Genomic DNA, 17,335 nt, shown 5'->3' on the forward strand with positions numbered 1-17,335 from the left:
GTTGGCTGGGCACTGTTGGCATGCAATGTTGTGGCCAGTGATGTGTCTGTTCTCTGGCTAAGCGAAGAGCCAGGGCTGTCAACCTGCTAGTTTTCATTAACATCAAATTCACCTGAAATTTTTAATAAAATAGGAACTTGACTCTTAGGATATCTCCATTAATTTAAATTTAATTTATCTCCTAGAACTGGAAGGGACCTTGAAAGGTCATCGAGTCCAGCACCCTGCCTTCACTAGCAGGACCAAGTACTGATTTTTGCCCCAGATCCCTAAGTGGCCCTCTCAAGGATTGAACTCACAACCCTGGGTTTAGGAGGCCAATGCTCAAACCACTGAGCTATCCCTCCCCCCTAAAAGGATCTCTAACTGGCGCTCAGCCAAAAGGTGAGCACATAATTGAAAAAATATGCAGGAGTAATAGACAATTTGCATCTGCAAAGGACATGCTGTACCACAGGACAAATAGTGCTCAAGTGGTAAAGAGCACAAATGTGTTATCTTAAGGAAAACGATATATCCTTAGATGAAGAAATGTGAGGAGGGATATTTCTTTCTACCACAAAATTTTATTAATAGGCAATAAACAGATAACCTATTAATTAAAAAAATCTTGTTGTGGCTTTATTGGAACAGTAGGAAATTGGTATTGGAACAGTACCAGATGTTAATGGCCTTTCCCAAAGTGAATGGTGATGCTGAGTGCCTCAGTATTTAGTGCCTAATTTAAGACACCTTAATGTAGTCTGCATAAATGGGTGAGGTGCTTAGCATTGGCTTAAAATCAGGTCCCTTGAAGTACCCCAAATCACAAGTCATTTTTTTGAAAATGGAGGCGGTTAGCACCACTTTATACTCTTCTGAAATCTTAGTGTCTCGTTTCCTTGCCGTGTCAGTCAGATGCTTTTCAGCCAGTGTCAGGAAATTTACATCGATTCCTGGCACTGTTTTTTAAAGGGAGAAAGGGGGAACACCATAAAGTCTCACTTTCTGCCAACAACAGGAAGTAAATGTCATTGAGTCAGACCGCTTAATAGTTTCAGAGATGTCTTCTGTTGAGCCACCAAATTATTGGGCTCCAGAATTAATATTCAGTCATGCAGTGCTGCTGCATGACAATAGAATAGCAATAGTGCAGTGGAGCAGTGCAGGCACTGAACTGGAAGGTATTTGGCCTATGTAGTTCATATTTCCCAACTGAAGCCCTATTCCCACATTTTAAAGACTGATCACCTCAGAGGTGAGAGGCCTTCTCAGATTGAAATGATAGCTAATGTATTTTTTCACTGTGGACTTGAACCTGCTCCCAGGGAAGACTTGCCAATGATTACCATGGAAGTAGGACTGAACTGGGTTACTTCTTATCCTGTACATATTAACTGTGGAGAGAAACTGTCATCTAGTCCTTCAGTTTTCCAGGTCAATGTGCTTATGAACATTCTTAGGTATACACTTTTTCTGATATATTGTTACAATTGTTGGCCCCATAAGTGCTCCTATATGTTATAACATCACTATTATTGAATTGTCTCCTCATTTGTCCTGATTTCTAGGGACCAATGTTGCTTGCTCATTATACTTCAATTTTTTTTCTTATCACTTAATTTAGGATTGACACCTTTCTAATTGCTGGTAACCAGACCCCTGAGCCTCCACCCCTGCTCCGCCTGCTTCTCTCAAGGCCCTGTTTCTGCTCCGCCTCTTCCTTCAAGGCCCCACCCCCTTCTCTGCCTCTTCGTCCCCCAGGCCTCACCCCTGATCCACCTCTTCCCCACAAAGCCCCGCCCCTGTTGCTCGCTTCTCTCCCGCTGTCGCTGGCTGGCTCGTCTCAAGGAGCCTGCCTGCAGGAAGGAGTCAGCCCTGGCTGAACTGGTGCAGGTTAATGACCTATTGCCTCCCTCCACCTCGCAGTAACCAGACTTTTGGTTTGGGTGCCATTTAGGGTTGCCAGGTCCCCTTGTCAACCGGACTTTCCGGTTGAAAACCAGGCACCTGGCAACCCTAAATGGCACCTGGACACAGAAACCAAAAACCGGACTGTCCAGATAGGGTTGCCACCCATCCAGTTTCTAACTTAATTACGATTTCAGGAGAATAACTTCAATGAGCAGTGTTTCCTGTACTTAGCTTCATGGGTTTCTGAATCTTCAAGTTGCACAGGCAGGTTTTCTTTAAACCATTTGCAGAAAAGAGGCTATTTTTGATCTTTTTCTACTGCCTGACAAACACTAGGAAAGCCTAAAATGTACAGCTGGCAGTAAAACCCTTTTTATCTTGGTGAAATGTGAGCATTTTCCCTAGAAAATAGAACCTTAGCTGGTCAACTGTTCCTGCTGCTTATTCCCACCCTGCCTAAAATCCTAATCCATTGCCTGTGACGTCACAGTTGTAAACGGTGAAGATTATGTCACACTAAGGACTGGAGCTTCAGTTGGGAAATAAAGAACAGAAGCAGATGAATTTCTGTGTGAATTGTCTAATGCGAAAAACTCCCATTGACTTCAGTGGGCTTTGGATCAGGACCAGGGTATTTTGTATAACCCCAATCCTGAACTGTTAAGCATATGCATAAGTATTTGCAGGACTTAGGGCCGTAGTGTTCAGAGGGGGAGTCATAGTGGAAAGGGACTAGTTGGTGAAGGAGCTGTACCAAAAAATAACAACAACAACAAAACCCCCCAAAAAAACAAAAACCCCACACATACCACAGAAAGGCCTTATTCAACAGTTTTGTTTCTTTAGCATTTCACTTGGTGGTAACTATTGCAAATGGACTGTGATTATAAAATGTTACAAAAATGTCTTTCAGAAAGCGTAAGCAGAATATTCAGCAATAAGGGCTAAATTCATGCCACGTGTAACGCCACTGAATGAAATGAGGTTACACACAAGAAGAATTTGGCCCAACTTTGCTGCACGTAAATGATTTTGAATGGTGTTTTTTCAGATCTAAATGACACAGAACCATCCCCTGCACACGCACACACACACACACACACACACACATACACTATCAGAAATATTAACTTGGTTAAGTTTATTGTGTCAAAACCTAAGTAACATACTTAGAAAAGCAAGATGTTCATTTAATAATATTATTATCCCAAACTGTGCACGTTTCCAGCAGGCTGTGTAGAAAATGTGCATGACCCAGTAGCGTGTGGAAATAATGGTTTTCAAAAGGAACATTTCTCTAATTGCAAAGGAAATTAGGCAAGCAGTTTATTTAGGAGAAGCAGAAGCAAAAGGAAAGCTGTTAGCTTTTTTCCTCCCTTTTTCTCCAGAGAAGCTGTGGTGATCCTGCAAAACTCGACAAGCAGGGTGTAGCAAGTCCTTCTCTATTTTCTGGAAATCCCACCCTCTTTCCACAGCTTATCTTGAGTTTCTATTTTGCATGTTGATAGTCGTGCAGACTTTTTTTTTCCAGCAACCCCTTATGTACTGTATTGCAAGTCAGCACGTTAACCAGATCCAGCGAGCAGTTCCTTTTCTTTCGGCCTGATTCACTTACACTAGTGTAGCTTTACTGACTTCTGTTGAGTTACTCCCAAGTTATGCTGGAATAATTGAGAGGTAAATCAGCCCCCTTAGATTTGTATTTCAGGCTGGGGCCAATATGTCAAATATAATTTATTGCCTTAAAAATGTGTTTTGCAACCATCATACATCCACAACTGAACCAAAGTGGGTCTTCAACATCATGAGGCACTTAGAGGAACTTTTTCTTGCTTTTTATATACCCATCATGTTACAGGCACTTGGAAGCTTGACTGTCACCAAGGAGTGATACAGAGGATCATGTAGGTTGTTGAGGGCCAAAATAATAACCTGAAACTTTTGGGCAATGTTACTATGAAATCTTGTGTGAGGAAATGAGAGGGAAGTAAGTAATTCCCCTTCCTCAAATGATATAAATGGTGAAATGGTTTGAATTATGTATCCTAAAGTAATGTGGTCTGGTGGCTAGATCAGGTTACAGGCAGTCAGAACATGTCCTTTTCCAGTGATTGGAGTGTTCAAATAGTTAGAGCAAGGCAGCGAGAGTGAGCATTCATGAGTTCTCTTCCTGCTTTTGGGAGGGAGATTGGTCTAGTGGGTAGAACAAGTACACGAAGAATTAGAAGACCTGGGTGCCAGTCCCAATCCTGCTCTGACCTTCAGTAAGTAATTGAGCCATCCCTCAGTTTGCCCCTCAGTAAAATGGGAATAACAGTCTCATAGAAGTATTGCCAACCCCAAGCATTTGAAGGTCTTGCACCTGGTTTTAAAAATCATGAGATATTTTTAAAATATTAAATTTGAGTGTTTGCCGTCTTGTTTTTCAGCTGGTAAGCTGCACTCAAGTTACGTTTTCAAACTTTTCTCCACATCCACGAGGGCTGGAAATGAAAATCCTTTTAAAAAAATTCTCAATAAATCACCAGACACTGGGGCTTTGGGAAAAAACTCAAATTTTGTGAGATTCATGATAAAATTACAAGAACTGGCAATGCTGGTGGTGTGATTATTAATTAATGAATATTTGTGAAGTGCTTTGTGATTCTCTGATGGCAGGTGCTATAGAAGTACAAAAGAATTAATATGTCGGAGAACGGCACCTGCATTTTTAAATCCAAACAAAAACAGTTTGTCATAAATTCTTTTTGCATTTCAGGCTAATAAAGACAAGTAACCAAATTCATCCCCGATGTAAACTAGCAAGGATTCTAGATTGACAACTTTTCCTGAAGTGCAATGGTTTTGCCTTTGGCTAATTCTGTGGTAATAGTCCCTTTATGGCAAAGGAGTAATTTTCGTCTTCACCACTTCTGAATCTGATGCGTTAATTTTTCCACCCAATTTTCCACCACTCTTCATTTTCCTTCTGGTCTCCCTATCACTTCCAGTACGTTTCCTCCTACCTTAAATGACTGAATTATTGCTGAACCACAAAGAACCAGTCTATAAAACTCAAACAGATATTTAGTCTCCTTACTGTGGTTTGGGGATGGGAATCAAAGTAAAGATCCTTTATTTAAAAGACTTTTCTGTTTGTTAATACTTGTCTTCAGCTGTCCTCATAAAATCCTAGTGTTTCCCCCATGCACATTTCTAGAATATAAACCAGGATCAACAATCCATCCAAAGGACTTCTAAATGCAGTGTAATTGTGACTAGATCAAGAGAAGCAGAATGTTGCAAACAGTAGCTGTTATACTTAAATTGCCTAAGCCTTGTCACATACTTTACACGGGTGACTTCAATAGATTTATTCCTGATAGGTACCAGAATAAGTGAGATCAGGGTTAGTCTAATCTTTTTATTTATTTATTTTCACATCAGTGTCTCTGCCTACATTTTACATTTACAAAAAGAGAGCAAGACAGATGTTCCCAAAGCAGAAGTAATATTTCTTCTTTGTACCAATTTTAATGGGTCCAAAAACCACATACGTGTGTCACTGAACTTTCACATATGTTACATAAGTCTCTGTAGACTATGCAAATAACATACTATTTATATGTGGTGGTTGTCTATTCATATGAATTTTATTTTCTCTGGTCAAGTCACTAGTGTTATGAAACTATGTTTTAAAGTAGGACTTTTGCACTGGGGAAATCTTTCAAATATGTCATGTTAAACTATCAGAAAAGGAAAATATATTTAATTATTCTCATTTAACTACTGCAAGTGTGTGTTTCAGTCAATGATTTGCTTCTTCTGCTCTTTTTATTGTCAAGCGGTTATGTAAAATGCTGGAGCGTGACACCACAATAGTTTCCATACCTGCACACTGGAAACGCCATCAGCCAATCAGATGCCTCCCTTTAGAAGTAACTTTTATATATTTATTATAAATCAAGATGAGACCAAGCCACACAGTTTGGCTCCAGATCTGAACTTTCCCAATATCTAAGGGCTCTCTGGATATGAGCTTCAGTTCATAGACTTCATGAAGCCTGCAGCATGTTTGATCCATTTCAACATAAAGAGTAATATTATTCACTGTAAACTAAAAACTTCAGGTACTAGACCTGTTATTAGGAGTGAGGAAAGTGAAAGAAGGTATGCGAGACGAAAACTCCTTCACCTACAGTAAAGTGTCCTGTGTGTGTGTGTGTGTGTGTGTGTGTGTAAAAAGCTTCCTTACTTGAAAGCAGCAGGACTGTAGCACTCATCTGGGCTCTGTTAGTCCCAAACTCCTTTTCATCAGGTGCCCCGCTGTTGCAAAGAAGCAGACCTTTGCAATGTCCTGTGCCCTGGAATGCTCTGTGCTGGCTGCCCAGCTGTCTCTCTGAAGTACCAGAGCAGTAGGTAAGGAGTATCCTAGCCTATATGGGGTCTTAAACTTCTTTTCATAAGTGTGGACCACATTTTTAACAGAACGATCATCCCACCTCCCCTTCCATTCAAATTCACATAACATCCCTGGGTGAGCACAGCAATTGCTTACATGGCTAAGTCATATTATGAAAATATTTAAGGTGTCTTTTTTTTTAATGTGATTTTTAGCAGCTTGAAACAAGGCTGAAGAGAGCCAGGACCAGAAGCCCAGCCTGCTCTCCACAGATCCACCAGCAAGTGCCCAACGGTCTGGGAATTGCTGGTATATCAGAATTCTAATGTGCGGGCTGCAACTCAACAGGAAACTAGATTTGTAGTCATTGCAATTTATAGGTAAGAAAATAGGAGGAACAACTGTGCCGCTTCAAAAAGACAAAATAGAGGTGAGCAGAGAGGAAGAGGGCAGGTCTCTACCTCTTCAATTAAAGAACATAATCTAGTTGTCTGAGATAGGCTCATATAACCTAGTTTAACCTGTTGCTGGCTGTGGTGTGGAAAATTATTGCCCAGTGAGAAGGCCTTGCATACTCTGGCTGACATGCCAGTTAAATTTACCCATCAAAGAAGAGTAATACATATTTATCAGAGATGGGCCAGAGCTGAACAATTCAGATATGGATCAAAACTTTCCAAGATTTTCCTTCATCCCTATGTCTGTACCAAAGTTCTCATCTGACCATCATAAACTTCAAGGGCATTAGAATATAGTCTGTTAGTTCAGGCCCAGCTTTATTGTTTCGGGGTTGCATTTATATTGTTTGCAGCGGACTTTGCAGTTGAAATCCTAATGCCACTAAAACTTCCATTGTCTTCAGTGGGGCCAGGATTTCACCATGAAAATTTTAGTGCCAGGTTGCTGCTGCTCTGATTGCACAGTAGCTTTCCCTGGACGTTAGCTCAGAAAAGGCTCGGGCAAACACTAAATTCAGAACTAAAATTTAATCTGGTTGAACAATGACTGGGAAACAAGAAGTGAAAATTGTCAACAGTGCCTGGATCCATGCAGATCATTTCAAGGGACAGTTTTGCTACCAAATTATCCTTGTTATGCAAATTTCCCCACCAACCGGCTGGTTCCCAGTTATGCATGGGGAGAAGCGGTGGCCACATCTGCTTCCCGTTTTGCCGTTTCAGAGACTAACCATCTGTTTGGCCTCATCCCGAACAGCCTGCTCAGTGCTGATTAACTTCCTCACCCAGTCAGGCCAAGGCCCACCGTCTGCTGCAAGGTGTAGATTTATTTTTTTCTAACTGCTTACAAACCAGAACCTTCACTTCTCTCCCAAGGGACAGGAAGGCGTTGGTTTGTGTGATTTGCAGCCGGCGGTGGCAGCAGAAACAGCACCCGCAGCTGCCCTCTATCATTCACATGTTTAATATGTGTGGTTGGGACAGATAAAACTGGGAATCGTTCCATGACCTGGGACATTCTTTAAAGCAGTGAGATCTTATTTAAAAATAATAATAAAAATGCAAGGCTAAATGCCATAGTCCTTACTTGACCAAAATTCCCACTGCAGTCTTTGCAGTCTAATAGGGGTTTTGCTTAATTAAGGACCACAGCATTTTGATCCATATTCACTGCCACATAAATATGGTCCGTAAGGACTCAGAAACTCCGGCATTCTAAGCCCAGCTTTGAAAATGGCTCCGCTTTCTGGCCTTGGATTTTTTTTTGGGGGGGGGGGGGGGAGTATCCTCCGTTTTGGGGCTTCAGGTTTTGAGTGCCCAGCTTTAGACAACCCAGGTTTTAGAGGTGCTGAGTTTCTGCAGCCCCCCCATTTATTTCAGTTAGGTTACTTAGCACCTCTGAAAAGCAAACTCTGGTTGTTTCATGCTGTGTGCCCAGAAACTGAAGTACCAAAAGAGAAGAGCCCATGGCCTGGGAAAGCTGAGCCTTAACTTCTCTGTACCTCAGTTATCCTGTTTGTAAAATGGGATAACAGTGTTACCATACTCTCCTGCCAGGCGTGATGGGAGAGTTAACACTCGTAATGTGCTTTGAACATGAAATTACTGATGTCTGGTGTCACGCAGAGCAGTGGTAACTGGACAGGTGCTAAGTGCTCACCCACCAAGGCATCTATGCATGGTCATGTGGCTGCAAAGACCATCATCAGGTAGCTTGAGCTCCCATTCTCCTCTATGGTCTGCTCTCCGTAGCTGGACTTCATCTTCCATGATACTGTGCAGCCAGGCAACTACTACAGTGCATTGCCTCCTCTTGCTGAGAAGGGATAGTGTGGTGCATCATAGGAGATGTGGTCCAACCAAGAAAAATTGGCCCATTGAGGAGCATGAGGCTCTGCAGTAGCATTTCAGAATAAAAAGATTTGGATTTTCAGCCAAAAAATTTGCAGGTTGGTTGGTTTGGCTTTTGCTGAAAACTCCAATTTTTACAGTGGCATACCCCTTATTTTCTGACTACCTCTATTTACAAGTTGACCAAAATAATTCAATATGTTCAACCTATGGGAAGGGAAAGGAATAAATCAGATTTTTCTAGTTACCGTTTGCATATGTATTTTTATAATAATAATAATAAAAAGATGATCATAGCCAACGTTATCAGAGCTGGGTGCCTAACGTTAGGCTCCTAAATCCACATTTTGATACGTAAATAAAAGTGACCTGACTTTTGAAGGTGCAGAGTATCTGCAGCTCCAACTGGTTTTGATGTGATTGGTGGGTGCTGAGCACTTCTTAAACTACCTTTTGACTTTGAGATGCCTAAATGTAGATTTACCCAACAGTGAAAATGTTGGGCAGTGTTAATTACACTTTGCATTTTTATAGCACTTGTGGCCTATTGGTGTCTTTGCACCTACAATGGTATCTAAGTTAATCAGCCCATAAGAACAGTAAAGCAAATACTACAAAAGGTGCAATGAAGTATATCTGAAACATTGTGCGTGTTCCCAATGGGCCCTGAGGGCCTTGCACAGTTTTTAGTCTCACAATCTCCCATGAAGTCAATGGGTATTTTTTGGCTGAGTGCAAGGATTTAGTAACACTGAGTAAAGCCATCAAGATTTGGTCTAATGCACGTGACTGAAAGATCTTAAAACAGCCCATGTTTATTTCCACAAGTGCTGCCTACTGAAATTTAAAATTGTAGTGTAATTTTAGTTTATACAATTTGCATGTTACAGTAAATAAGGAAACAAAGCTGTAGGTGTGGTTAATTATGACTAGCAAAATCATAAATTCACTTGACCAAATTTGGATCTGAGGTACCATAAAGTATGAACTGTTGTGCACGCTGGCCTCAATTTTTTCCCCTTCATCATGGTGGCCTCACAAATCACCAGCTGTACAAAATATTTACAAACTCCTTGTTCGAAACAAAAACAGAGCTGCATTCCCCTTCCTCATTGTTGATGTAGAAGGTTTGAAAGGGATAGTAGGGATGGAGACTCCGCTGAAAGGTCCAGAAGAGAAATCATTGTGACAGTAAATTATAATGGAAATCATTTCCAGGGGGCCGTGTTCCTAATTACCATGACTCTTCAAGCAGGGACGATTATGTTCTTTATAGCTATCCTTGGCAGTGAAAGAGCGAAGCGAGGACTGGAGTGAAAGAGACAACTAAAGTCAAATACCACTCAGTCAAACTGATAGTTGTAGGGAGAGGGCACTGAAACAGCAATTTCAGAGCCAGTTTTCCAGGTTGTCCCTAAGGGCTAGAGTTACAACAGAACATAGGTGTGGCAATTCTGAGTGTCACCACACCTAATGTTTAGGTGCCTAGAAATCACTGGGATTCGCAAACCTGAGTTGGGTGCATAGGCTCCCTATATGGCAAAAGGGATTCCCCAGAATGTGATTCACAAAATCCAGCACATTAGGCAGCTTCCGGTCTAAACTAGCCAACACGAGATGCCAAGCCCTGTTCCTCTCTCAGAGCTAGGTAACTCCTTTTGCTTGGGGTTCTCAGCTGCAGCCCCTGTGGTGGAGTGAGGTGCCCAGAGTATTTTTGCAAGAAGCCAGGGAGGAGGGGCTCCCTCATAACTCTTAGCCCAGTGGTTAGGGTAGTCCCCTGGGATATGGGAGACGCCCAGTTTAAGTCCCCCCCCATGGGAGAAGGGACTTGAACAAGGCTCTACCACCTCTCACATGAGTGCCCGAAACATCGGCCTGTGGTGTAGTCACGTGTGGGGCTCCTGCAGTCTCACCTGCTGAAGTTGTGCTGCTGTGACTAAACAATGAACGAATCACTGGGTGCATGTGCAAGAGAGCATGTGTGAGAATGCCTCTGTAGCTGAGTTAGAGCACTCACTTGGGAACTGGGAGTCCCATGCCCCCCTGCTTCTGTGACTTTTTAAAAACAGCAGCGACTGAGGGAGCCCCACAGCAGAATATCTCACTTAGCACCTCTGAAAAGTGGTGGTTAGGGCACTTGCCTAGATTCCTGGTCAAATCCCTTCTCCCTCTCAGATGGCAGGTATATTTGAACTTGAGCGGTCAGTACAGGGTCTCCCAGATGAGTAGCCTAATGTCAGGGCTAAGTGTTATGAGGGAGCTCTTCGCCCTTGCCTCGGCCATTTTGTGTGAACCTGTCTATAGTGGCCTGATCTGGTAGGTGAGCTCTGAACTTACTGTGTTGAGCCTTGCAGGGGAGTTAGGTGGAGGAACACCTATCTTGCCTCAGCTTGTGAATCACTTTGGGGCTTAGGCAGATGGACATGTGGTGTAGAGGCTGCAGTATTCCTATGCAGAAGTAGGTGCCTAGGAAACTTTTTTACAGCAAAAGTTGAGAAGGCAGGAAGTTGAGGGGGCTGCTAAGCAGAGGTATTGTGAAAGCCCGTGAAGCCTGATTTGAGGATTTATGCACTTAAAAGTGGCAGCCAGGCGCCGAAATCCTTTTGTGAAGCTAGCCTTAAATGTGAAGAGCAGGAGTCAGATGTGGGTGTATAGGAGGCTTCAAGCTCTCATTTGCAGTGGCTGTATCCTGCTGCTCCCTGCATGCCATCCTCTTTATGCGGCAGTAGAGAAGACTGAGGCATTCCTAAATTAGGTTGGCTTGTAAGAGCCAAAAACACTGAGCCTAGGATTGTGCTCCCTTTCTCTTCCCCCCATATGCTGGCAGCAAAGGAAGTTGTTAGTGGTTTTTAAGCCCCTGTTTAGGCTGTACAAAACTGCAGGATCATCCATGCCCTCCTCCCCCCCACCCCCTGCATGACTCAGGCAGAGGCCCTTTCTTGGGATTTTATGGCCAAAATACATCAGTGCTGTGGCACAATGAAGAATAGCTCCCTGCATTTCACCTGCTATGTATAAAGATCAAGGGTCTGCTTATCTCCCACTTGTGTTAGGCTGGTTTAACTTTACTGACTTCCATACAGTTACACTAGTGTAGATGTGAACAGAAAATCAGGCTGCCTGATCCCAAGCTCAGCTTCATGTTCTCTTCCTTGCTCCACTTTGCCACACATATGTGCACATTCTCTTACATGTGCACGCAGTCACTCATGCACGAAGGGGTTTAAGCTGTGCAGAATGTCACTACAGCAACTAAAGACAAGTCTCTTACCAAGCTGTCTCTCTCACAAGATATGTCTCACCTTCCAGACATAATTTAATTAAAAAAAATCAAGCAAATTTCATAAAAATTTGAAATGTAAATACAATGGTCTTAAAGAAAAAGGGGTTTACAATATAAATTCACAGCAAAAAAATGTGTAAATACAACTTGTTTATATATCAAATATAAAAGGCAGGGGTGGGGTGGGAGGAGAAATCAGCTGTGGAAAAAATTCTGAAAAGCAGTTCTTACTATGTTGCTATTTACATCTTTTTTTAAAACACATATCAGCTTAACTTAAAGCCGTTCAACATGTTTACTCTTTTTGTTTTTTAGGTTAGAGATAAACCATGATAGGCTAGTACACCAGCGCATAGGAGGGAAAAAGGGAGGTTACACTAACATGGTTATCTACAGGCACAATTTGTTTAGCTGCAGACAAATGAGCTCCTAGTACATGGATTGTTTTTCCCTCCTGTGTTCATCCCCATAAATAAAATTATCAATACATTTATTTCCAAACAAAGAGAGGATGATTTTTGTGCAAACAATGTGAAACAAAAGCCCCTCTACAAACAAGGAATGCTGCTGCTGTTACGCTACTCCTTCTGATACACTGTATCTTATTAATAAGCTAAATTATACACTGTATTATTTATTGTACAACATTCACATACTCTCATATAAATAGGAAAAGCCTAGAGCCAAGAAACACATCCACTGTGAAAATTATCATATGATACATAACTATATAGAGTTATGTATGAGCCACACAACCACACACTTATGTGTGCATGTTGACAAAACAAGTGCCATAGCCCCAACCCATTTAAATGCCGAGAACTCCTTTGAATCAGAAATCATCAATTTTACAATTAAACATTTCACTCTAACAGCCAGAATCCACACATCTCTAAGTGGCTACCAGTCCACTGGAGATGTGCCTGCTTACAGCAGTAGTGACTTTGGCCCTCTCTTTTGTGGGCTTTAGCAAAGAAATGCCCTAAAAAAGCGTTTCCTTATGGGCTGAGGTGTGTTAAGAAAAAGATTTTTTTTCAAAAGCTAAAAATAAGCTGTGTATAGATTGTATAACACTTTAAACTGTGAGAGGGCCATGAATATCAGTAACAGAACCAGCTCCCTGTTTCCAGGAGATTAAGGTACATTCCTCAGCTGTCCAGTTCTCTGCCACTGACACAAAGAGGTCACTGAAGAAACTCTCAGCAATGACACCGGACCTCCCTGGTCAGAATGGCAGGGAGAACAGCCTGCAGTGAAGGTGTGAGGATAAAGGACAGGTGAATCAGGCCCTGGAAAAGCATGAACATTAAAAAGAAATAGAATATAAACTGAATTAAAAACAACAACTCATCTTAGTGTAAGTTATTTTTGCCCTTTCCTTGCAGTTTAACATCAGATTCTTCCTAGAAGCATGTTTAAATGCTATTGGCATACCAGTACGTGCAGTCTTTGTTGACACAGAATATGCAACAGACTCAGTGAGGCAATCTTTTTGGCACAAAAAATGGATAGAAATGCCCCTCTTGGCTTTGCCCAGGCTGATGCATAGGGGCCAGATTCTAACTAGGAGTACCCCCACTTAAGTCAATGGAATTTAACCTGTATAAGATCACAATCAGGGCTATAGTTTATATTACTGTCAAATTCCCAGTAGGATACCAGAAAAGAAAGATGTTGTTCATATTCATATTCATCAATGTATGTGCATAAGTGTGTTTGCATGTGTTTACACAGTCCATGCATTATAGACATTCTTTCTATGTAATATCACCCTTGTGATCCAAGGAGCTTGGCTTTTACAAAGTAAATTTCTTATAGTTAGGAATGACTGTACAGTGTAACAAAGTAATGTGTGTGTGGGGGGGGGGGGGAGTGAGGTGTAAAGCATATTCAAATCTCACTTACACCAGTATCCTTCCATTGTCTCAATGGAGTTGCTCTTGATTTACAGCTGCGTAAGTGAAAGCAGAACCAGGACCCCTTTGTCTGTTTATATATATTATATGTATGTAATATATACACCCATTGGACCCCATTCATCCTTGGTGCAAGTGCACTAGTTCTTTTGAATTTGGCCCGTAATATGAATGAATATATATATAATACATAACAGTATTACAAAACTTAAGAAATGGTCCTGTTGCAATATATGTTTTTTGTTTATGGGGTAGTACCAATCTCTTATACAGTGGAAATGTTTGTACATTCAATGGGTTGGGCAACTCAATCATCAATTATTAGTACCTGTACTGTTGTGGAAATATTCCAGCTCTGCAGGGCGATTCTTAACCAAGTTGCATAAATATCACTATTACCCAGTCTTAAAGCCAGCAGGCTGCAGAGAGGAATGAGCTATTTGGAAGAGGAACTAAAGAAGAGACAAACAGATTGGCAGTTTTTACTATCAGCTGCCTTTGTGCTTCAGAGGTCTTTTCATTTTACTGGAATTTAAACAGCTAGTTGGGAGGATCTTGCCAAGAAGGGGACGCTGAATGTGGGGATGGGGTGGGGGAGATAGAATAGATGTTTTTGGTTTCATAGGGCTTGATCCTTGCTCTGGACTCAATCCAGCAAAAAAAAAACCCTTAAATTTGGGATTATCTTTAAGCATAAGAATAGTTCCATTTATGTTCATGTGACTACTCAGGCAAAAGCTGAAGTGCTTTGATAGATCGGTGCCAGAGCGCTCAGTATCTTCCAGGATGGATCTCTTAATGAATGGTTAATTTTAGAGAAAAGGGGGATAGGCACTAATTTTTTTAAATGGCTGTTTAATTCATTTCGGTGCGTCAAAAAAAATCATTGCGGGCTAAATTTTCCAGACACAGCCCGCAAAATAGCCAGAGTACTTGCTGTGCAAGCAGAATGGGCATTTTCATATGCAAAATGGGTGAACGTGGAAATTTTGAAGCCAGTTGTAAAAATTTTGCCCCCAAAATGAAAGAAGCGTGCATAAAAATAATCTCCAAACATTTTCTCTCTCCTACTGAACATCGTATTTTTCTAAATAATTAAAACTCCTTTTAAAAAATTCTACATAAATGGTTATTTTCTTATGCGGAAAGATTTTTAAACCTTATATTTTTAAGGAAAAAGTTAGTTTTTATTGGATAGGGAGGGAAAATATTTATTTTAAAAAGTCAACAAAACCCTTTTCTCCAAATAAATGCAATTTCCACTCCAGAGTATATATTACAAGGGTGTTTCTCATGTCCTTCAAACAACTGGCCTTATGCTTCACAATAGAAATAAGGTATGCCATGCAGGCAAGAAAATCCACACCTTGGTGTGTGCTACTGTGTTATTTTACTTCACTGCTAAAATAGTGCCTGTCAAGGGTCTAGGCTTGCAACACCATTCCAGGTCCCCATGGCACCACTCAAGGGTCTTGCTTGGGCTGCTTTGTCTTTATTTTAATTAAGTCTTCCTAATGACCCAAGTAATAATGGGAAGTAAAAAAAAAGTCTGGTGTAAGAGCCCTATTCTCAGCATATTAGCACAAGGCCTTTCTAGCCCCCAGCCAAGTTTTTGTGCATTATGCACATGCTTAACTGTGTTGGAGAGAGAGGTCTGCAGAAAGCAATAGCTAGAAGGAAGTGGATTCAGCTACCTGACTACAAAAGCTGCTACTTACTAAAGGTTTGGTGATCCAAATATTTGCAATAAAAACATCAATATGCATTTTATAAAATTAAGTTGTAATACATGCTACCAAGAGGAGAAAACTCCTGGGGCCAGGTCTTCTAATTTTCATTTCTGGATGCTTTTACTGTCCAATAGACTGGTGTTTTTTGTTGTTCATACAGCTCCAGTAGTACAGCTGACAAGGTCCCATCTGTGTGGGAGGGGTTTTAACTCATGTGGAAACGGTGCTCCCCTCGTGTTATGTGAGAAGAGAATTCATATCTGTCCTGGCTGTGGTAGCCACACATGTTGCATTCAAAAGGATCGCGGAACCCATGACAGCCCATGTGGATGGTGTACATCACATGATCCAAGAAAAGAACTCTACAGTGTTCGCACTTGTAAACTTTTACTTGCTCCCCATTGCTGGTGATCACTTTGAAAGCATCGTGGGAATTGTCAGTACCTGCCCTCAGGACTTCATATTGCCTCTGTTCTTCTTTTATAGACAGGCCATTTCTTGCGTGGGGAACTATGTGATTCGTCAGGTAAATTAAACCGCTGCGCTCCTCATTATTACTCTCTGTATCTGTTGAGTCTTGGCAGCTATTGCTGGGGGAGGCATCCCTTTCAGAGGAGATGGATTTGGCTTTGGAAAGCAGCAACAAGTTTTCCACCGCGGTGTCCTGAGCAGTATGATTGGAACGAGCGTGATTGTCCCCAAGAGGTTTGTGGAGTTGATACATGGAGCTGATAATAGGTGCTGCTTCAGAGCTGCCTGGAGGTGTCTGCACAAGGGGACGCAAAGACTCTGCCCCTAGGTAACTGATGGCATTGTTAATGGCCTGGTCTATAACATGGGTCTGCATCATCTCACTCTCCTTCTCATAATTAGTGGTGGCATCGTATGGAACATCAGACAAGCATTTCTCACCTGCATTCCAAAATAATCAGAAGTTAGACATTTGGGATTCAATGTGTCTAAGCATTGGACTTCCTATGTCAGTAAAATCAAAATAGAAAGATTCAATGCGGGGTACAAATCTGCATCTGAAATTGAGAACTGCTGTGAAGAGCTTTCAATTTCCTGGTGTGCTACACTAGAACTGATGAGAAAATATATTTTGGCAAACAATCAAAAACTGAAAAATTTTGGCCAAACACACAACAAAATTCAATTCTGAAATACTGCCATGTTGCCTCATGAGACTTGTGGTTCAACTGCCTCAAACTCCCATTCTTCTTTACAGGCTGGGCTCCTTGGTTGGACTCTGGTGTGCCACGACCTCCTTCTTGGTGCATGGAGGTGCTATATCATGGCAGTTACATGTCCATGGTGCATCATGGGAGATAAAGTCTGTCAAAAGATCCTGGCCCATAGAAGAGAATGGGAGTTTGTCAGAAATATTTAGTTTTTTGTCTGAAAAACAAAAACATTTCATTTTTTGACCATTCAACGTATTGACAAAAAAATCAAAACCTTCTGTGGAAAGCAAACACTTTTCACAAAATAATTAATTTAATCAAAAAAATCAATTTTCCATCAAACACTTCAAATGAAAATTTTTTGACCAACCATAGGCTAGACACTAGTTCTGAAAAGAAGGTTCACATGTCCATAAGTTTTCTGTAGTGAAAAGTATAACTGGCAGAAGCAACATAAGGCAATGTTTCTCAAATAAATAATTCCATTGAACTGAAAATTAGCATTCTGCATGGAGTGAGACTTCTTTTGAGCTGGCTAAACAGTCCATTTTGCCAACCAAATCTAAGTGAGATTGCAACAGAGACAAGTGCAACAGAGTCCACTAAAAAAATTACAACTTCACATCTATGAGCAAAGAA

At 41.3% G+C, this 17,335-nt stretch overlaps 1 protein-coding gene across 7 annotated transcripts in view; it reads right to left on the reverse strand.

Moving 5' to 3' along the window:
* Nucleotides 1-11,867: 11,867 nt before the first annotated feature.
* The window catches only part of IKZF1 (IKAROS family zinc finger 1), a 96,008-nt gene continuing 90,540 nt past the window's right edge, over nt 11,868-17,335 (reverse strand). For all 7 annotated transcript variants that reach the window (XM_054016709.1, XM_054016708.1, XM_054016707.1 and 4 more), the window contains one exon: nt 11,868-16,424. In XM_054016709.1, coding sequence (XP_053872684.1) covers nt 15,718-16,424 — 707 coding nt within the window. In that variant the 3' untranslated portion in view covers nt 11,868-15,717. The remainder of the gene's footprint in view (nt 16,425-17,335) is intronic.

Source organism: Malaclemys terrapin, chromosome 2 (genome assembly GCF_027887155.1).
Source record: "Malaclemys terrapin pileata isolate rMalTer1 chromosome 2, rMalTer1.hap1, whole genome shotgun sequence".
Lineage (NCBI taxonomy): Eukaryota > Metazoa > Chordata > Testudines > Emydidae > Malaclemys > Malaclemys terrapin.